At 37.3% G+C, this 23,134-nt stretch overlaps 1 protein-coding gene across 1 annotated transcript in view; it reads left to right on the plus strand.

Annotated features, from left to right (window-relative positions):
* Window positions 1-23,134, plus strand: part of Adam28 (ADAM metallopeptidase domain 28) — a 55,173-nt gene that overhangs the window by 20,772 nt on the left and 11,267 nt on the right. The window contains exons 10-18 of the mRNA XM_051195779.1: window positions 1,556-1,640; window positions 3,321-3,451; window positions 6,098-6,275; window positions 7,623-7,712; window positions 9,975-10,170; window positions 15,719-15,821; window positions 18,417-18,576; window positions 21,236-21,316; window positions 21,636-21,714. Of these exons, the coding sequence (XP_051051736.1) occupies window positions 1,556-1,640; window positions 3,321-3,451; window positions 6,098-6,275; window positions 7,623-7,712; window positions 9,975-10,170; window positions 15,719-15,821; window positions 18,417-18,576; window positions 21,236-21,316; window positions 21,636-21,714 (1,103 nt within the window). The remainder of the gene's footprint in view (window positions 1-1,555; window positions 1,641-3,320; window positions 3,452-6,097; window positions 6,276-7,622; window positions 7,713-9,974; window positions 10,171-15,718; window positions 15,822-18,416; window positions 18,577-21,235; window positions 21,317-21,635; window positions 21,715-23,134) is intronic.

Genomic DNA, 23,134 nt, shown 5'->3' on the forward strand with positions numbered 1-23,134 from the left:
GGGTGGAGTCTGTTCTTTTTTTTTTTTTTTTTTTTTTTTTTTTGAGACAGGATTTCTCTGTATTGCTTTGGAGCCAGTCCTGAAACTATCTCTGTAGACCAGGCTGCCCTTGAACTCACAAAGATCCGCCTGCCTCTGCCTCCCAAGTGCTGGAATTAAAGGTGCGTGCCACCAACACCCAGCTACAGTCTGTTCTTTAAGGAGGAACATAGCTACGAGTTCCCGAGTTATGGCCTCAAGTTGCTGGAAAACCTAAATGATTTGAAGTCTTCCTAGACTGGCTCCCAAGTCTGTCAAATTGCTGTATATTTATGTACTACAGAGCAATGGCATAAAGAAATGAAAATCATAGACAAGATTTGAATGGGTAGGTAAAGGTTAATGGTATGCTGAGAAGATATTTCTTGAAGAGACCATAGTAAACAGGAAGTCACTAATTTCCTGGATGAAAGATTTACTGTTCCATTTATAAATTGTAAATCTTACCATTCACTAGACAAATTAACAAGATAACTATGCAGGAATAACCAGATAAAAGAGTATTAAAGTCCAAATATACTCTATTCGTGGAGAATAGATAATTACAGAGTGGGGGAAGGTGTTATTTTTGTTAATGTTGTCAATATTGAGTATCAAAGCTTCCATAATGTAAAGTTAAATTGGTTACCGATGTGATGATAAATTTTTATGCCAAAACGTAGAAGTATAATTTCCAAATAATGTGTACACAAAATCAGATTAGATCAAAAGATAAAATGCACAGGGATTAGACAGTGACAGGGAAATCTATTAATTTTCTTATCTTTTATGTCAAAATCAATATTTACTCCTTCGATGTTTAGTGGAAAAACACAAGTTGAATCAATTAGGAAACTAAAGGTTTGGCAGGTGCTTAAAATTCCACTACATAAACAAGAGTCCAAGCCTTGTGTAGATATCAAAAGAACATAGGCAAAGGAAGGCACTGTCACCATTACTAATAAATAAAGAGACTTCAAAAGCGAAATTAAATTCACTAACAACCATTAGCAAATAAATGCAACTGGTCTAAACCTGCTTGTGTTCAGAAATAACTCAATAACACAAATACTTCTAAAATCTTACTATAGCAAAAACAATTCAAAAAGAACATAAGACAAGAAGTTAAAGTATGAGGAAGATACAAATTAAAACAAAACATGACATTTAGCTTATAAACAAAAAATTAGATACAATCATTTGTTAAGAACAAAGGCAAACAATAACAACCACCCCAGAAAAACAAAAGCCAACCAAGCAAAAACCAGTTTCTTTCTTTGACAAGGAATAAATTATAAATTGACAAGGAAAATTATAAAAGTTATAATAGCCATGAGCATGTGGTAAACATTTGATGTTCATATATTCAAATGCTTGAATTTCATGCTCTGTGTAAGTCTGTATTAGAAAAAGTCCTTTTTATGATTTCAAAACCCCAGAAAAATACTTAGGTGACAGCTGGCAATTTGAATTTCTCTAGTACTTGTTTAAAGTTATATATTCCCTTTTTACATTCATTCTTTTTTTTTCCTTATAGTTCAACAGGCTTTTCTGGATCAACGGTGGGCCTAGCTTTCATGTCTTCAATGTGTTCTCCTTATCATTCTGTTGGCATCATTCAGGTATGTTTGAAAAATCAAATGTTGCTTCTATGCATCTCTCCCATTTTCCTACTCTGTCTATGGAGAAGATAGTTAGGGCTGTCCTACTCTCTGTTTCTGGGTAAATACAGTGACTGAATGGCAAATGTTGACTTAACCTTGCATTCTGGATGAATCTGAAGTATTCATAAAATGTTGTCTTAATTCACAATACTAATATATCTTCAGGATCTCTGCCTCTAGCCTCAAGGGTGGTATCAGCCTACAGTTTTATTTTCATATGATGTGATTTGCCGAGGTTTGTTGTTAGAATAAATATATTCAAGGAATTGGAATATAATTCCAACTCTAATTCTCTGCACTATTGGAGTAAACTTGCTATTGTTTCTTCTAAAATGTTTAATACAATTCACCAATAAAACTTTATGGGAGTGTAGTTTTCTTTTGGAAAGAATTTTGAAGTCAAATTTTATTGATTCAGTCAACTTTTGGACTGTTCATATTAGCGTTATTTGAGCAACCTTGGTAGTTTCAACTTTCAGGGGGAAAAATTGTCCATTTATTTAAGTGGTCAAACACTGACTTACAATATTTCTATTATTATTATTATGTATAGTGTTCTGTCTTCATGTATGCTTGCAAGCCAGAAGAGGGTACCAGATCTCATTATGGATGGTTTTGAGCCATCATGTGGTTGCTGGGAATTGAACTCAGGACCTCTGGAAGAGCAGCCAGTGCTGTTAACCACTGCACCATCTCTCTAGCCTCACAGTCTTTTCTATATGGAACTAACTTCTTATTTATTATACTGATCATACGTGCCTTTTCTTTTTTGTTGTGGCTTGTTTCAGTAGATATTTATCAATTTCTTTTATCTTTCTAAAGATCATTGATGATTTCAATAGTTATCCCTCTAAACTTCACTGATTTCTGGTTTTGTCTTAATAATTCTTTTTTATTTATATTGCATTTAATTTATTCTTCTTTAATGAAATAACTGCCTCACTATATATTGATTTAGTTGGATGAATACAATGAGTAGAGTTTTTCACTTTAAATACTTCATAAATTTTCTTTTTAGACTTTATATATATATGTATATATATATATTATTTATAAGTGTTATATAAAAATTTTATGCACTGGAGTGCACTCTGTAGAATTTTGATTTTTGATATTTGTCTTTACTTAATGATTCCTATAAACTCACACAAAAATGTCTTCTGTTATTGTTCTATAATTATCAATAACATCCATGTAATTTTAGTGTTGTTTGGGTCTTTTCAGTTTTAATGAAAAGTAGGTGTTGAAACATGTACACAAAGTTGCTAGCTTATTTTTTTAATCTTTCAGCTGCACATTTTTGCTTCATAGGTTCTGAAGATCTGTTGTTAAGTGCTCATATAAGTATAGTCATTTTTCCCCCAGAACATCTGACCTTTTATCATCTAACAATCTTCACAAATGTTCATCACTACGCACTGTCCACTTTGTCTAATGTTGAAATGATTACATCAAAATTTGGGGATTACTGTTTGAATGGTACTTACTTGTGTTTTTTTGATATTTGTCTGTGTGTGTGTGTGTGTGTGTGTGTGAGAGAGAGAGAGAGAGAGAAAGAGATAAAGAGAGAGAAAGAGAGAATCTTCAAGAGTATATCATCATGAGAAGTGCATGTAATTTTCTCCATTATTACCCTAGGACCACAGTAGCTACCATCTTCGAGTTGCAGGGACAATGGCTCATGAAATGGGCCACAACCTCGGCATGATTCATGACTACGTGAGTTGCAAGTGCCCATCTGAAGTCTGTGTAATGGAGCAGTCACTAAGGTGAGGGTGTTGGAGACATGCTGTGTGCCCCTGGTTGGTGCTAGCCTCAAGGTCATAGTCAACAACTTGTTCTTAAATTTTTAGATGTATTTTGCTTCACAATGAAAAATGACTGATGGAAATGTCTAATATGTCTAATAAGAGCACTATCAACTCTGGACAGCTGACTTTTCAGATACTGATGGTAAAGCCTCTGCTTTAAACGTTGATGCATCATCACAGGCACAAATGATGCTCAGTGATGCACTAACAGGGCCCTACCTCCTTTGAAGGTTCTAAAGCAATATTTTAACTCGATTTTGCCCAGTGGCTAAGCAGGATGCTAAATTATTTTAATCATTTAAAATAAATTCATAGTGACATATACTAAAAAAAGACTTTATGTTTTAGACTTTTAATAAAATTAGGAAGCTTACATTTTTATATATAGCACCCAATAATAAACAAAGGAAAATTTTACTGGCACAGAGTTTTGTATGGGAGAATAATCAGAAAGCAAGAGATAACCCAAGTTTGCAGAAGCCATTTTGAACAATGTGACCCCCTTAAGGTACCAGCTGTGGTTCTGAACTAACAAACAGCTCATGGAGCCTCTCATCTCTGGACTCAGACACAGTGCACTCGGCATTGGTGACACTTCTACATGAATTCTGTCTGGCAACAGCAGATAAATAAATAAATAAATACGTCATATTGAATCAAATATTACTGTATTAAAATTCACTTAATTCCATTTAATTAATAACTAATTTGATATTTGAACCTGTGCCATACCAGCTTACATGCACCTCTGTGTATTTTTATATTTATTTATTTGCATGTGCATGGTTGTTTTGCCTGCATGTATGTCTGTGCACCACTTGCGTATGGTACTCTTAGAGTCCACAAGAGAGCATAATATCCCCTAAGACTGGAATTACAGACAGTTGTGAGCTGCCACATAGGTGTTTATAATCAAACCAGTGTCCTTTGGAGGATCAGCCAGGGCTTAACTGCTGAGCCATCTCTCCAGCTCCTATACATACTTTTTAAAAACTTGTCATACTAGAAACACATTCTCTCTTTGGGGTTGAGGCAGCTCATTAGTTTATGCTCATGTTATCTACATGGTACATGGCATGACAAATTAATTTTATAAAATTTTTGTTCAACATTTGTAAAAATATTTGTCAAATTTTCCATAAAGTCAGGGTGGGTGATAATGGGGAAATGAGTTTTTGAAGAAAAATCTGATGCTGTCCCTCAACAGAAGAATAAATGAATAAAACATGGTGATGAGTAAAAGTATTTATCAGCTGTTTTCAAAAAAATGACATTGATGAAATTTGCAGACAAATGGATAGAACTAGAAAAAAGTCATCCTGAGTGAGGTAACCCAGACTCAGGAAGAAAAATATTATCTGCCATCATGAGAACAGTTTCCTGTAACAGATGGGAATGGAGGCAAACATTACACAGAGACTGAGAAACCTTGAAACATTCAGCCTCAAATGGGGTGTCTCCTCCCTTCAATTCCTCCTCTCAGAACCCAGGGAACCCTGCAGAAGATGAGCAGAAAGTGTCAGAGCAAGAGGGGATGTAGGATACCAACAAAACAAGACACTGTCAATCAACATGAGCAAAGCCCTATGAACTCATAGAGACTGAAGCAGCTTTCACAGGGCCTGCAATGTTCTGCACCAGGTCCTCTATGTATATATTGTGCCTTCCAGTTGAGTGTTTTTATGGGATTCCTGAGTGGGAAAACAAGTCGGTCTCTGATTCTTGTGCCTTCTCTTGAGCTCTTTTCCTTATGTTGGTTTGTCTTGTCCAACTTTGATATGATAGCTTATGCTTTATCATGTTTTATTTGATTATAATTTAGTATTATTTGTTCTTACCTTCCTGATAACACTACTTGTTAGGTTATTTTTTTTTTTTTTCCATTCTTCCCCGCAAAAGGACCTGGTTTTCCTCCAGTTACAAAGATAGCGTAATTTCTCCCAGATGTTCAAGTTTCACCTTCATTTATAAGATGAGAAACAGAAAGGGAGTGAATCCATATGTGAGGTGAGGTGGGGAGGACCTGGGAGAAGTAGAGAAAGGGAAATCATAACCAGGATATGTTATGTGAGAAAATACCTATTTTCAATAAAAGGAAAAGTGAACTTCTCACAGTAAAAGGCTGGAAAAGGCATTTACATTCCTGACTTGCTGGACAAAAATTTCTAGGCAATCTGTCTGTCTGTCTCTCGTCTCTCTCTCTCCCTCTGTGAATATACATACATTCATATTTATTTTCTCCTTCATTTATAAGATAAAAAGAATGTCACTTCATACTTATCTAAGTGAATAAGGTCTATGCATAAAATATGATCCAGAAATGAGATATGACTGCCCAAGAAGCGTTTTTGTTTTCATTAAAAGTAGTCAGCATGCTACACTTTGAGGAAGGTCATGTTTACCCACTAAGCTGAGATGTTTACGTCCACACAAGTGGGTGAATTTAGAAATGAAAATGTTCTCATAACTATAATTTAGTACTTAGCCAGTGCAATGCATAAATCTCTGCGGTAATTTGTAAATGGCATTGTAGTTGATATCAGCCATTTCTTCACACATTTAAAGCATGATGGACTGCCTTTTTCTCTTTCTTTATCTACATAGGTTCCATATGCCCACAGCCTTCAGCTCCTGCAGCCGCATCAACTATGGAAAGTTTCTTGAAGGCAAATTATCCCATTGCCTCTATAATATTCCTTTGCCTTCAGATATCATATCCACCCCAGTTTGTGGGAACCAGTTAGTAGAAGTGAATGAGGAATGTGACTGTGGCACCCCTGAGGTACTTATAGCTCTTTCTAAAACAACCAAATTCATTTATCAATTGTTAAGAACATAAAGTATACAAGATAATGCGACCCACAATAAAACCATTGAATGTTTCTTGGGACTTTGGATCGATAGGTACTTTTCAGTCTAGTCTGCCAAGGAGTGTGCAGCTCTTAATATATCTGTATCTTCCCCATCCTGACTTTGTGACAACCCTCACAAATGTCTTCATCCCTAGCATTCTGGTTGAAAATTTTCAGGCAGCTCAAACAACTGTGGATCAGTGAGCAACCCCTTAGGTATAGCACTATAAATAATTTGTTTCCCCAAACTCACAGACCCTGTCAGAGCAAGAGTCAGGATTCAGACCCAGGTCTTGTTTTTTAGACTTTCACACCCACTTTCAGAATGGATCGCAACATCACATATCCCAGATCTGTCAAGATTCAAAAATGGTTGGCATAGCAATCAGATCTCCATCCTGATCTTATCCTATTCACAAGCACCATAATTATAAATACGGGTCTGCCCTACCCAAATTGGTTAGCACTTAACAGGAGTGATGTATGATTCTCTCTGGAGACTGGCTTTGCAATAACGTCAGAATAAGATTAAAGGTTTGTTCGCTCTATCTGAAAGTATGATCTTCCTCTGATGAAGTTTGTACTCTAGAAATATTGTGACGCTTGCAGTCTCACTTCTCAGTAGAAATCTTGACAGGTACAATGGAAATTGCCAGAGGTTCTAGGTTCTCCAGCACCTGTAGAGAAAAGATTTGACTCTCTCAGAAAAAACTAATATCAAAATCATATTGCTTTCATGGGGGTCCAACCATTTGACATGTCAATATGGTATCCCTTACAAGTGTGTTGAGCCACATTAGTCGTTATTCTGGCATATGTGCTAGAAATAAATTCATGGCTAGAATATGCATTCTGAAGACTAATTTAATAATGTTCAGTAGCTACGTTGCAGATGGAATTAAATTGAAGATGAGATAGAAGGATAACTAATTAATAAGATTAATTATGTTGAATTTTCCTAAAATAAATCCTTTCCTTTTGTTTTCCTTCATATTTTATCAAGAAAAATGGAACTTATGATTAGTTATATGAAGTATTTGTGAGAAATAAATTTGTTCAAGAGGGTAGAAAGTATATGTCCATTAAAACATATGTAAATAAAAAATCAGATATATGCAAGCCACCAACTTCTCAGACTCATAAGTCTCTGTTTACCTTTATCTTACTAAAGGGAAATTTTAAATGACATCCAGAAATGTGTATATGTAAGAAATAAACTGTACTATGAATTGTACTAAAATGATACACCACTTTCATCTGTGGCTGACATTTTCTAGGACTGTACTAACAAATGCTGTGATGCCAAGACCTGTAAAATCAAAGCAGGTTTCCAGTGTGCTCTGGGAGAATGCTGTGAGAAATGCCAAGTAAGAGTAATTTGTTCAATTTTTTTATAATTATGATCATTTTTCTGTATTAATGCTTCAGTGGTTATATTAAGTCAAACAGGAAGAGCAGTGTTTTTGTTCCTGGTAAATAATGACTCAATTACTCTTTGGGTACTTTTCAAATTCAACAGTCTCCAAACAATGCACAGATGATATTATCTAATTTTTCTTTTGAGTGAAAGAGGTCTTAGAGTAGAAAATGTGCAAAAATAGTATGTCTCTTACTTGTCATATCCAGGGTAATCCATGAGGGCATTATATCAAGTGAGAGAAAGACTCAGAGAGACAGAGGCTGTGTGACCTCATAAACGCAACTCTAAAAAGGCTGACTGTAGGGATGGGCATATAATTCAGCTGGCAGAGTGCCTGCCTAGCATGTATGAAGCCAGGTTCAATCTCCAACACAGCATGAACCAGGTATGGTGGCTCATGCCTTTAATCTCAGCATTCAGGAGGTAGAGGCAGCAGGATCAGACGTTCAAAATTATCATTGACTACCCGAAGGGTTCAGGGCTAGCCTGGAATACATGGATTTTACACACACACACACACACACACACACACACACACACACACAACGCATGCACACACACACACAAATACATACACTCTCTCACACACATACACATACACACACAAATGCACACACATTAATACATACACAGTCTCTCTCTCTCTCTCTCTCTCTCTCTCTCTCACACACACACACACACACACACACACACACACACACACCAAAATGCCACATTGTTTATCTTAAGTTCATACAATATAATTTCTGAGGAAAAAAAAAGACAAAACAAACAAAACAGTCATTATTTAGTAAGCAAACCAACATGGGCAAACATGAGCAGCTCCAAGGCCATTGGGAGTTTGCCCATGTGCTTCTTCTCACACTGCAGGGCCTCCCTTGACTGCATCGTATGAACTGACCGAACCTGTCTATATTGATGGAATTGTTAGAAAAGTATTTTGAATTGAGTGGGGCATCTCATATCTTAGATCAGGACCCAAATTCCAAACCACAATATTTAAATCTAAATTCAACAAGGGCTCACTCCTCACTACATGGTGGATAAAAAGAGCAGAAATCTATATTGGAGGGGTCAGAGGACAGACACTTCACGTGAAAGTGTTATTTCTGATGACAAGGAAACACAAATGAAATGCTTTTAAAGTTAGAGTCAGACCCCAAAAGAAAGAGTATCTAACTGATCAGAGAGGGACCAAAGAAGGGACTTGGTATGTGCTAGTGAGAACAGGTTGGTTGGAGCAGTGGGAATTACATTCAGGGGGTTGGTTAAATTCAGCTACAGTTTTGGTCTGGTTCTGTAACTAGTATTAAACAGTGGAAGTTGTTTCATGCATGTGATGGTCTGTGCCTACTCAAGCAGCTAGCAAAGGAGGAGCCTCCTCTGATTTGTTGAAGTGGCAGAGGAGTTGTTTTTAATCAAGGTTTCGCCAAGGAAGTAAGGGCAAAATTTACAGTACTATTTCAACAGAGTTCATATAGCAAGGGCATATTTGGTTATTTCTTTCATCACAATGCAACATCCCAAAGCAAGAGTCGACCAGAAATACCAGAATCTGCAATGAAAAGAACCAAGGAAACTCGATGCCTGGGAAAGTCTTGAAATATGCATATCTGGCACTTGCAAAGCCGTCTACTTTTCCAGCAGAAGGTTCACTTAGCTAGCAAATCCTGAAGCTGCAGATTTAAATGTTATAAATCATGACAAAGAAGCATTCAATAAAAGGAAAGATACAGCTCTCTACTCTCCATCCAAGATATTGGCTGGTGTGTCTTTTTTTTTTTTTTTTTTTTTTTTTTTTTTTTTTCTTTTCTCTGAGACAGGATTTCTCTGTATTGCTTTGGAGCCTGTCCTGGAACTACCTCTGTAGACCAGGCTGGCCTCAAACTCATAGAGATCTACCTGCCTTTGCCTTGCCTCCTGAGTGCTGGGACTAAAGGCCTACACCACCAATGCCCATCTTAGCCTGGGGTGCCTTTTATTTTACTATTTTCTTTAGTGTTTGTGTTGCAAAATATTAATTGCTTAAAGACTCAAAGTATTGGCCAACACCAACACTAGTGATATGGCATGGATGCAGTGCAAAAATAAATCACACTAGGATTATGCCATGGCCCAGAAGACCAAATGGGTTGTTTGCATTACAATGAGGTGTCAGGGCAAGGGGCAGGGTGATTCATATTTTCTTTTCTTTTCTTTTTTTTTGCAGCTTCAAAAGGCTGGGGTTGTGTGCAGAACAGCAAAAGATGAGTGTGATCTGCCTGAAATGTGTGATGGTAAATCCAGCCACTGCCCAGTTGACAGATTTAGAGTCAATGGTTTCCCTTGCCAAAGTGGGCGTGGATATTGCTTGAAGGGCAAATGTCCCACCCTACAGAAGCAGTGCATCGAGATGTGGGGTCCAGGTGAGACCTGCATTCATTACTTTTCTTTCTACCCTGACAAAATCCTAAAGAAAGATGCTTAAGTAAAGTAGGGTTGGTTTTGTGTCTTAGTTCCAGGGGAAGTTGAGGCTGCAGGAGTTTGAAGCAGTTGCTTATGCTGTATCCCCAGTTGAGAAGCAGAAGATGAATGCTTGTGCTTGATTCAGTTTTTCATTTTTGTGTAGTATCACCCAAGTTGGGCTTTCCTTCCTTAGTTAAGCATTTCTGGAAACACCCTCACAGATTTACCCAGAAGTGTGTTTCTGTAGTGAACCTAGCACACATCAGTTTGGCAATGAAGATTAATATCACAGAAACAAATTCCTTTCCATGTCTACATCATCCCAGTGATAATGCTGTTTGGCCTTGGCCAAAGGACCAAGCTATCATATTCTTCCTAGAAACGATGGCACTTCTCAAAGTCACAAATATCTCAAAGTCACAAATAAGTATATTTTAAATTGTAATTGGAGAGTTTCATGCATGAGTGCACAGTATTTACATCAGTTCCACCCCCTTCCTTTAACTCCTTTTTCCTTCAACTTGCTCTCAGACTTACAACCTCTTTATTCTACAGTTATTATTGCTAACACACACACGCACAAACACACACACAAACACACACACACACACACCACTGACTCCATTTAGTGTTGCACATACATACATATGTTTAGAGCTGACCACTTGGGGTTGTATAAAGGATGCTTATAGGTGGAAAAACTGGTTTTCCCTCCATCCATAGCCACTGGTTCCTGAAAATTTTCATCTAGCAATGGGACCTTATGGATTCTCCTATTCCCTCTACGTATTGAATGGTGTGGTCACTATGCAGGTTTGTTTAGGCAATGGCATTATTGAGATTTCATGGGGCCATATCTAGAAAACACTATCTTGAAGCAGGCATCTTAGTCCTTTGGCTTTTACAGTTTTCCCTGCTCTTTTTTCCATAATGTTTCCAGAGCCTGAGGTGTAGGGGTTCTGTTGTGGATGTGCTAACTGGGGATAGGGACCCCATAGCTACGTATTTTCTGCATTTTGATCATATTTGGATCTGTGTAACAGCCTATGCCTGCTGCAAAAAATAAAATAAATTTTTAAAGAGCTTCATTGATAAGGGGGTGAGGGCTACAGTTGTTTATGTGTATAAGGATAAATGTTTAAAATAAAAGTAGAAGCTGTATTGATTTACAAAAATGGTCATAGCATAATGGTTTCTATGACCTCTTAAGCCATGAATTACTGATAAAGCCAGGCATGAATTGCCTCCTATTGAACTAGCTATTAAGCCTAATTATGTAGCTGCTGGATATCTCCATGATTTAAGTGACACTATTGTGCTACTGAAGAAATCTTGTTGGGTTGGTTACTGTGGTCAAAGTCGCAATAGCTGTGTAGAACTAGTCTCCCTTAGCATCTTGCAAAGAACTGTCTGATACTTCTGAGAAAAGGATTCTAGATCATAGAGACACATGTTATATAATGTAACTTAAAAGTAAGTGTGTGTGTGTGTGTGTGTGTGTGAGAGAGAGAGAGAGAGACAGAGAGAGAGAGATTGTATAACAATGAGTGATAAGACTTGCCCCCAGGAACCATAGACAATCTAAAAAACACCCTACTGACAGGCAATACAAAATGCCCTTGGAATTGTGGCTCAGGGGTGTCCAATAGATCTCCCTTAAATATTATTACATGCTTTGCCACCAGCCTTGGTTGTTTCCCAGAACTTGAAGGTAAGACTGTATTGCTGAGGACACCACACACTTCAGACACAAGAAAGTGGAGGAATCAAACTGGATGAGGGCATTTTTTTAGGACCAAAAGTTTAAAGGCAGCAAATAAAAAGGCTGTTCTAGTGAAATTTACATTTTCATTGTTTTAATGTCTGTCTGACCATACGTTGTCTGAGACAAACTTGGCAAAAGTAATTTTTTAAATTTCAAATTCAAATTCATATGTGCACACAGGAGTGACAGTAGTGTTGGTGGATAGATCATGAGTTCAAGTGGGAAACGAGTAAATAAAGACCCATGGAATGCAGAATAGCAGTAAGAAAACATGAGAATATTTTTGTGACCATTTTGTTCACTCGAAATTTAGTGACCACTCTAAGGAAAACATAACACAGGCTTTAAAATAAAATTTTATCTGAAGATAGCTGAAAACATTAAGCTCAAAATTTAAACTGGATGCAAAAGCTGAATTGGAAATTCACCTTTCTAATTAGAGTGTACAAGTGTGCTCACTTACATGTGGAGTCTATAAAGAAGTTGAACCCCTGGAAGTAAATAGCAAAGTTCTTTTGGGGGATTAGGGAGGAAGCAGGAAGCCACTGCACAGAGATTACAAAATTCTACAAAATGAAAGAAAGCAACATTTAAAAAGAAAAAAAAATGTTCATACTCCCTGGATGCCATGTGTATGTTACCATGTATTAAATTGTCATAGCCTGCATGTTTCCAGATTCCTACTTATATGCCACAGGGAATGTTTATTAAAAAAGAGATGAAACTACATATTCCTAATAGTATTCCAATAGTGTCATTGCATGCTATAGACCTCTCATAATTTCTGAAAACAAACTTCAATCAAAACTAAGGATAGTAATGAAAAACTGTTACCTACAAAATATCCAGAAAATCAAGACATCTCAAGATCTCCTAAATAATCCAAGATAAACCTCTGTCTACCCAAAAAGAATAGACTAAGATATGATACAAGGGGCAATGCCTTTAAGCCACTGAGAGGTGCCCAGATGTGCTGGAGACACTCCTCAGCAATTCTGCTTACACTTCCTAGGAGTTGCTATTCTAAACTAAAGGTAACAACAAAACTGGTTCTGCTAGTTACTCTCAGGTACCATTCCTTAGAGGAAAGAAACCAAAGGAAGGAAAACCATAAATGCACAAGTGAAGTGCAACATGTCCTCTTTATTACTTAGTTATTACTGAGTGTAATTATGTTGAGTAGTAACTTCAATCTGACTCCATTGCCGGGCTCCATTCCAAGTCTTAATACCGCATCATCCACAGGCCCAGTATATGCTCTCCATATATTTTTTTTTTCAGTTCCTGATTTTAGTTGATGTCAAAATATCTACTGAATTAAGATTGAACATATTTATCAGGTACTAGATGGAGTAGACCATTAAATTGTTCATTCAAAGGTAGCCACCATAAAAATGCTAGAAAAACAGAACTGTCTTCAAAATCCAGGTTTTGTGATGCATACAAGGTCATATGTATTTTAAATTAATCTGAAAAAGTTTGTAACATGCATTCATATTTAAAAATTACACTTTTAGCCTCAAGATGTTCCTGTAAATCAAAGCTAAAACTACTGAAAATGTGATTACACTATAAGTAGGTGCTTTGTTTTAGTAAGGAAATGGAAATGCCCAACCAATAGACCAAAACTGTCCTCACTCCATAGCTCTGTAAAGAATACTAACAAACATGGGTTAGTCTTTAACTTTCTGCATTTGTGAACCAATAAAGACTGGCTACAGGTGTCAGGAAATATGGCACAGATTGTTTACTTGCTACAACACACTGTTGGCAAAATGTGGAATAGTGAAATGTTTACAGTGATAAAGATTTGGAAAATTACACACGTAATTGAAGACACTGTTTTACCCTCTTTTGCCCTAGCAGCTGAACTCTGAAATATCTATCAATGAAAATTTTTCTTCTAACAACTTTTTTTTTATGGCAATGAGTAGTCAAAGAGGAATTTAAAATCCAAGAATAAAGATATATCAAACAAACGATTGTGTGTTAATCTAGCAATGGTTCTATTTATTCTTTTTCTCTTTAAGATTTATCTTATTTATTTTATGTATGTGAGTGTTCTATCTGTATGTGCAACCTTATGCCAGAAGAAGGCATCGGATCCCACTATAGAGGTTTGTGAGACACCATGTGGGTGCTGGGAACTGAACTGAGGACCTCTGGAAGATGAGCCAGTGCTCCTAACCATTGAGCCATCTCTCCAGTCCTGTGTTTTTATTTAAAGTCTAGGGAAAGCACACTGATGTAACTGGTTGGGGAAAGGTACTTACAAAGGTCCTAATGGTGGGTACATGAATGATACCTTAAAATATATTAGAATCTGAAACTCAGGCGTTAGGGATATTGATTATGGCATTTCCTTTTTTTGCAGAAGAAAATACTTGTTCCCAGAATATATCTATAATGTTGTAATAAGGAATTAATATGTCACTAAGATCCAAATAATCCAAGCAATATAGTCACAAAGGTATTTATCATCTTGAATAGTAAAACATGATGTTCACTAAAAAAATGCTTCACATTTATAAATCAGTATCATGTATTTTTCTTGAAGACAGAACACACCACACCCTTCATAAGCTTGTTTTACTTTTGTTAGTTATCCCTCAGAGGTTTATATCCAGCTGGCCGGAGTTTAAGAGTTGTTCATCATGGAGTGGGGCAACTTAGAGTTAGGGCCCGAGGCTGTGGTTTGGGGAGAGGTGGCTGAAGCTGGCTTCTTATCTTCCTGTGTGACTTGGGCTGAGTCTCCACTTCTTTATTGATAACCTGAGGAGGGCAGTAAGAATAGCTAATATTTATCACCCACATGCTACTGAACAAGCCCTGTTCCCAGTGGCTTACACATATCACCTCAATGAATTATCTTATCAAACCTATGAGTTATGGATCACATCACACACCCTTATTTTATAAATGAGCAAGCCTAGTAGTTAAGTACAATTGGTAGTTAAGTACAGATGGTAGTTAAGTACCATCTGATACTCTCTGTGGCTGATTACATGGGAAATGGAAGATTCATTCTTAGCACTGTACTTGGCACACAGGAAACATTTGGTTAAACATAACTGCTCGTTGTTGTGGGTGCATTTTGTATCTTATTATTAATGCTTGTTGGTCTCTAACATAATGATGTAATGACAACAACTCTCTGGCTAAGTCTTTTGTCTGGATGAACTTTTTAACCTTCAGAAACTCATACAGATATTTTCAAATACCTAAATCACAATTACAACATGATATTTAAAAGATCATTTTAAATTTTACCTAACTATTCTGATATTATATTATTGAGGCATGTGTGTCTGCAAATATTCAGTAGAAGCATGCCAAATTAGCACAAACATATATCCCTGATCTCAAAAAATTAGAATACTAGGTGCTTCAAATACAGAATTATTTTGAATGTCAACATCTACCTATGACCCTCATGTAACAGGTTAAAGTTCAGACACTCTAAAAACAAGTAAAATGATTAGAAGCTATGTGTTTAAAGTATGTATGAAACAGTAAATGAATTTTACTTTTGTAGTGGATACTATTCTGTAGTAATCTCAAATTATAAATGAAAATACCTAAAAATATAAAAAAATTGCAATCAAAAACATTTGGATATTTGGATAAGGGGTATCCATTCTGTACTTTTAATGCTAACTTTCTATTTTGTTCATACTCTATAGTATTACATGTCTTATCTATTTTTCCCCACATATGTTATTTTCATCGGTACATGATCCCAGGAACCAAGGTTGCAGATAAGTCATGTTACCAGCATAATGAAGGTGGGTCAAAGTATGGATACTGTCACATAGAGAATGGCACACACATGCCCTGCAAAGTGAAGTAAGTGGCTGGATTGTTTGAATTTTCCTCCCACAGTCCCCTCTGGGACAATGACACATTCCTTCCCACATATGCTCACTAATTGTAGTTCAACAGAACAATATGTCTGGTCTAGAGAGATAGTTCAGAAGTTAAAAGCATTTGCTGCTACAACAGAAGACCTGGGTTCAATCCAGCACCCATGTGGAAGCTTCCAACCATCTGTAGCTACAGCTCCAGGGGAACCAAAGCCCTCCTCATGTAAATGGCACACATGTATACATGTAGGCCAAACAGTCACACAGATGCAGATACACACACACACCCACACACAAATAAAATAAATACATCTGGAAAAATATTTTATTTTAAAAGATACTTTTTCAATCTAATGTTTTTCATTATGAATTTCTTGGTAGAAATTTTTATCTATCCAGAGAAACAACCACACACACACACACACACACACACACACACACACATATGTATTTGTTTTTAAATATTTCATGCCATTTGCATGAGAAAGACTATACTAAGGAAAGTGGCCAACAATTCACCCGAAGTGCTCATTTTGTTTTCAAAATTGATATCCTGAATGGTAAAAATCACACCAGATGAACTAGAGATTTTTGTATCTATTTTTATTCTTCCACTTTAAGATGAAGATGACCTTTAAAATTCAATTTAAATGTGTTACTTTTCAATTTATTTTAGTTACGTATATTAAGGTGTGTTTGTATTGCCACATGTGTGCAGGAGCCTCTATAGAGACAGGAAGAGGGGCATCATATCCCCTGGAGTTACAAGTTCTGTAAATAGAACTCCCATCCTATGAAAAAACAGCAAATGTCCTTAACAAATAATTGTTTCTCCTGTCCCAAAGGTGTCTGGTCCAAAGTTTGTAGATAGAATTTACAACAAAACTTTGAACAGCAGGAGCACTTTCTAAAGCTTTCCTGATTAACACTAATATTGCTTGGCAATTAATATTAACAAATTAGTTGGGATGTAGAGACCCAATGAGGGTGTCTGGGCATAAAGGACATACTGTGTAGTGTGATCTTATAGGAATGCAAAGCAAATTCAAAAATGAAACAGCTATGGAAAGGGAAATATACAGGGTTCATCAAAGCAATACATGGAGTGGGAAGGTAGTAGGGCTTGTCCATCCCTCCCCTGTAGCCCGTGAGAATCCTCTTACCCTTTATAGCTGTGTTAACAGTGAATAATGAGTGTAACATGATGTGTGAACATTTCATCCTCTTCCAGAAACCGTCTAGTGACATATTGGTCATTTCCTAAGGAGGGCAGCTCTCTCCACATTTCCTGTGCCCAGCACCATCCTTACAGGCTTGTCACACATCATCCTCTGATTCTTGTAAAGCATCCAGCAGAGTTTGGAAAAGCTGTGGGTTCCTAAGTTTATGATCCATATTTTTCCTAGTCTCAAGAAGGAATAAAAAAGTCCCACGCTCTCCTTTCTAGACTACTTGTCCACAGGCTTCCTCTGAAGTCCACACTTTACTGTGACGTTATTGGCTTTGGCTTTTCTTGAATTTTCTGGTGTCCAGCCATGGCTTCCTTGAGTGTTGAGCAGTTTAACCTACAGATCCAGAGTGAGAACTCTGAGAGCCACACTTACTGCTGTGTTGTGTCAGGAGATCTCTGGTTTTGTGTAGACCACTCTTGTGGAAAACCGAGGCTGTTATCTTTTAGAGTTTATCTGAAGGAAGTAAAATTGTAAAGACTAATGAGTCTCTTGGTACCTTTGTAAGGTCAGAGATCTGCCCTTTGTGTACCCTCCAGGACTTCTTTCAGTGAATGCTTCACCAACCCAACTTACCACATTCAGCCCTAGTTTGCTTTCTACTTCTGGGCTAAAACTCCTGACCAAAGGCTACTTTTGGAAGAAAGGATTTGGATGACTTATACTTGGATGTTACGGTGCATCGTTGAGGGAACCTTGAGGCAAGGACTGATGCAGAGGCCATGAAGGAGTTTTAATTACTGTCTCCATTCCCCATGTCTTGCTCCCCTTGCTTTCTTACACATCCCAATACTACCTGCCCAGGGATAGCACTGTCCACAGTGAAGCTAGGCCCCTCAACAACAATAATTAAACAAGAAACAGACACACCCACAAACCAATCTAATGAAGACAATTGCTTAATTGAGATGTTCTCTTCTAAGGTGACTACAGATTGTGTCAAGTTGACACAAACAAATAGCACACATTCCATCTTCTAAACTGAGAAAAAATGACCAGAATTGGTCATGTTCCCTTATTCAAGGCCACCTTCTAGAATTTACACTTAAGATTGTGCCCTCACCACCAATAGCCATAACTTAGACAAATGGCAAAAATTAGTTGTAAAGGGATCTTTACACAACACATTTGTTTTTTTTTTTTGTTTTTTGTTTTTTTTTTTTTTACTACACAAGGATTCTCTTAGTGTAGAATAAGTACATTGTACATAGGTATAACTAGAAGTCACTGCTATAAAGGAAATATTATTTTTAAGAATATTAATAGGGAAAGGCTGGTTTGTATTGTATAAGACTGAAATTTGAATCCTGGGATAAAGTTTGTAATTTTGTTGTCATTGTTGTTTGTAGAGATGCCATGTGTGGGAAGTTGTTCTGTGAAGGTGGGTCAGGTAATCTGCCATGGAAAGGACTTACAGTATCTTTTCTGACATGTAAATTATTTGATCCTGAAGACACCAGTCAAGGAATAGATATGGTGGCCAATGGAACCAAGTGTGGAAATAATAAGGCAAGTTGAAACTGTGCTCCACAATTCATTATCCCACATATGTACCTGGAATTTTAACTCAGTACTGTTTATTACAGTTTCTATAATCACGGCCCACATGTTGCTAGGATAATACAGGCTGCTGTAGACAAACAGAAGAAAACCTAACAAACTGAAATAATTAGGACAACTATTACCTCACACAATGGTAGGTTCAGAGATACAACATCCTACATGGTGAATTCAGTGATGCAATGCCAACACTAAGAACCAAAGTTTTTTCTTCTTGCCTCCTGCCATCTCCAGTATGCTGCTCTACCCAGTACTGCAGAAGCAGGAAAAACAAGGTTGTCCTTAGTGCATCTTTTCTTAACAAGAAGAAAATTTACCCAGAAGCATAATTTTAGCTACCAGTGTGCATGAGTTTCCACAGCCCAGAGTTTTATCACCCAGTATCTTGTAGTACACCTGAAAAAGGACAGGAAAGTACCACAGTGGCTTATGTTTGTTTAAGCTCACCCACAGGACTAAGGAAGTCCTTGGTCAGCCCAGGAAGCACATAGATACCCACCCTATTAATAAAGTCATGTGTCTATAGCCATCTATCATGTGTGTCAAACAATTCAAATTAGTAATGATCCTTGAATTTCAATATACTTGCATCTTTTCTGTTGAAAGTTTGCCATTTGCTTTTAACAGAGCATTTTATTCAAAGACAATCATACAAGAAAGCCAAATTCAAGAAAAAAAATGAAAACAGAATCACACTCAACACCTGCAGCCACCTCCTTTCTTCCTCAGAGTTCCACGCTCACAATATGTGTTTATCATTGATTTATGCATGTCTGCACCCATGTCTTCAATAGTGTTTACTAAGTGCCTACCATATACTTAGAATCATGTTATGAAATTTTGCAAGTATTTTTGTAGGGCATCTTTCTTTTTTACTCTGAGAATTTCAGACACGTATACAATGAGATATGATCAGATACTCCAATTTCTCCTTCCAACTCTCCTAGTATCCTCTCCAACATTTCTCCTTATAACTTCATTATTATTACCCCCATCCTCGTAGTTTTCCTCCTCCATCTCCTTTTAACAACCCGTTAAGTAATATTAATTAGTACTGCTCATATGGGCATAGAGCCATACACTGGATCATGAAACTTACCAGTTGTCATATACTCCGAAAAGAATAATTCTCTCTTCTTCAGCAGCTATCAGTTGTCAATAGCTCCTTAATAAAGGTTTGGCCAGGAGTTCATCTACTACATCTATGCAGAAATGTTGATTGGCTTGGTCTTATGTAGGCCTTGTACAGGAAACTGAAACAACTGTACCACTCCTGGACATAGTTACAAAGGGAATTTATATCCTACTATAGAGACATTTACATCCTCATGCCAATTGCTACTTTCTGCACAAGAATTAGGAAATGCAATCAACCCAGATGTCCATCAACAGATGAATAGATAAAAATGATGCAGCATGTATACAAAATGTAGTATTAATGTCAAAGACAAATGAAAGTACAAAATTTGCAGGTAAATGGATAAAACTAAAACAAATTATTAAGTGAGGTAATTTAGTCTCATAAAGGCAAACTGTCAATTTCAGTGCTTCGAAACTAGAGGGTATTCAGTCAATGCCAGCTCCTCGGAGGTAATGGTACACAGAAGAATGAAATGGCATTTACTTTCCACTCACAGTAGTTACTGTAGTCATATTATGTGCAATGTAATCCCAGCACTTCCTTCCAGATGTTAATTATAGTAATGCTTAATTTTGTCATCAGGAATAGCTGTAAATGTGAGGAGCTGTTAAATGAAAAGATATACCTATCAGAAAGGAAGCAAAGCATTTTAAAGAGGGCTTTCTAAGTGTCTTATTATATACTAAAAATGATAGAGCTTGGACTGTCTCAAAACCTGCTAGTGCTTTCTTAATAAAAGATTGAGTTTGATTGCTGGGAGATGACTTAGTAGTTAACAGCATACACGATGATTCCATAGGACCCAAGATTAGTTCCCCAAACCCATACAGCTCACAACTACACATAACTTCAGTTCCAGGGGATCTCACATTCTTTTCTGGCCTCTCCAGCCCCTGGCATACTTAATGGCATTCACTCTCAGACACATAGACAAAAATAATAAGAAGAAATCTTAAACACAACAGGACATTTGCACATATGAACTCAAAACTGTTGTGACAGCTTGAACAGGATCAGGGTAAGCTCAAGCCAGACAATATTCCAAGAAATAGGGAGAAGGTGGGCACAAAGATTCACCTTTAGTTGAGGTATTATTGGTATTTGGTGGCTAATGAAAGAATGTCAACTTTCCCTGAAAGTATATTCCCTGGAAAGCTGACCACATTCTGTTGGAAATCCACACATTCAAGAATATTTTGACAGCATAAACTGCTCCTGATTTTTCATTTTAAGGACACCAAGCTCAGTGGTTAGGGGCTGGACTTGGAAAGGATTGAGGGAGTAAATATGATCAGAACATATTGCAGGAAATTCTCAAGGTACAAGGTACTAATAAAAAGTTCTTTTAAAAAGTGAGTTTGATGACGTAGAATTGGTGAAAAATTGAAGATTGAATTCCAGTAGTCTTTGACAGAGATGGAACTGTTGAAAATGCTCCATCGAGTTCATGTTTCCGCGTTGTTTCAGGTGTGCATTAATGCAGAGTGTGTGGACACGGAGAAGGCATACAAGTCAACCAACTGCTCCTCAAAGTGCAGGGGGCATGCAGTAAGTTTGGGAAGCAGATATCCCCAGTTTGATAAGCCGTATGCAATTTCCCAGTGCTGTTGTGATGAAGCTGAATCAATACCTTCAGCACTCAATGATCACAGTTACTATGCTTATCTGACTCTCCCGAGTATATAGCATGGGCCACTGCCTCTGAAACTCCATTACTGAAATCTTTGTGTCATCAATACTTCACCGGAGCAGATGAAAGCCAGAAGAACAGGGCTCCCTCTCATGTCAAAATCAATTTCGTTGTGAAAGAATGGGTCCTCAATGGTGCACTAAGTCTCATGGTGACACAGCATCCTTCTTCCACTAGGTATGTGACCATGAGCTGCAGTGTCAGTGCAAAGAAGGATGGGCCCCTCCTGACTGTGAGGATTCTGCCACAGTCTTCCGTAGGTAACCCTGAATCTCTGGCCTTGGAACTTGCCTCCTTCTGTCAAGCTCTTCCTCTGTGTTTGTATTAGACACTTCACTGCTACTGTGCTAAAAATGCCCAACAAGACTCAAGAATGTTAGGCTTACTTGAAATTGCAGTTTAATGACATCATCTGTTTTTGTGGGGAAGTCATGGTAGTAGGAAAAGTATGAGGCAGCTAGTTACATTGCTTCCACAGTCAGGAAACAGAGAGGTGAATGCTGGTGTTCATCTCTGCCTTTTTATGAAAATATTATTTTATTAAAATTAGTTTCATAGAATGTATTTTGAATATTCTCCTCCTAGATCCTTTCTATCTATCCAGATCCCAATCCACCAGCTTCATGTTCTCTTTCTCTCTCTCTCTCTCCTTCTCTCTCTTTCTAAAGTAAAAAAAATAGAGCAAAACAAAGAAGACAAAAAATACAAACAAAAATTGCACAGAAACACATGGAGTCATAAAGTTCAACTCATGTTGGCCAAATGCTCCTGGACATGGGGCTTGTCCTTCAGTGTGATTGATGCACCTAGTGAGACTCCATTTGAGAAAATTGACTTTCCCTTTCCCATCAGATAGCAATTACAAATAGCTTCTTTGTTGGGTTTGGGACTTTGTGACTACTTCTTCCCCCTGTTGGGAGTCTGTCTGGTTTGGACTTAAGCAGGTCTTGTGAATGCTGTCACAGTCCCTGTGAGTTCACTTGTATCGGTCCTGTTGTGTCTAGATGGTTGTTTCCTTGGAGTCACCCACCACCTCTGACTCTTACAGTGTTTCTGCCTCCTCTTCTGCATAGAATCCTGAACCTTGAGGTGGGGGTTTTATAAAGATATCCATTTAGGATTGATCTCTGTCTCTGGCCTAAGGAATGGTTCCACCAACATTTAGAGTAGGTTTTCCTGCCTCATTTAATTTAATCTAGAAACTTACTCACAGATATTCATAGAATTTGTCTTCTAGATAATCTTACATCTGCCAGGTTGAGAGTATTGAATTTTACCCTGGTATATACGGTCCACTGTCTTTTTTCTATCCTCATCAACTTCCTGTTCTGTAGCTATTGAACATATACTATTCATCTGTAAAGTTTCTTTAGCAACAAACAAATCATATTTTCAACACTCCTGCATTGTCAGTCTTCATGCAAAAAGGTATCTTCAAACTTTTCACTTGTAATAATTCTTTAATATATCATATTTTATTACTTGCTTTATATTTTCCTCCCATTTCCACAGTAGACACAATGTTAGGTAATATTAACTCATGAGACTCTCTGAGAACATGACTTGGATTATAATAGTAGGTCTGGGTTCTGCTCTCTGAGTTATTTTCCATCATTTTGAGTCATGCTATCCTATTCGTTCAAATACTGCCTACAGATGGGATATCCTGGTCACCC

Source organism: Phodopus roborovskii, unplaced genomic scaffold (genome assembly GCF_943737965.1).
Source record: "Phodopus roborovskii unplaced genomic scaffold, PHOROB, whole genome shotgun sequence".
NCBI classification, from domain to species: domain Eukaryota; kingdom Metazoa; phylum Chordata; class Mammalia; order Rodentia; family Cricetidae; genus Phodopus; species Phodopus roborovskii.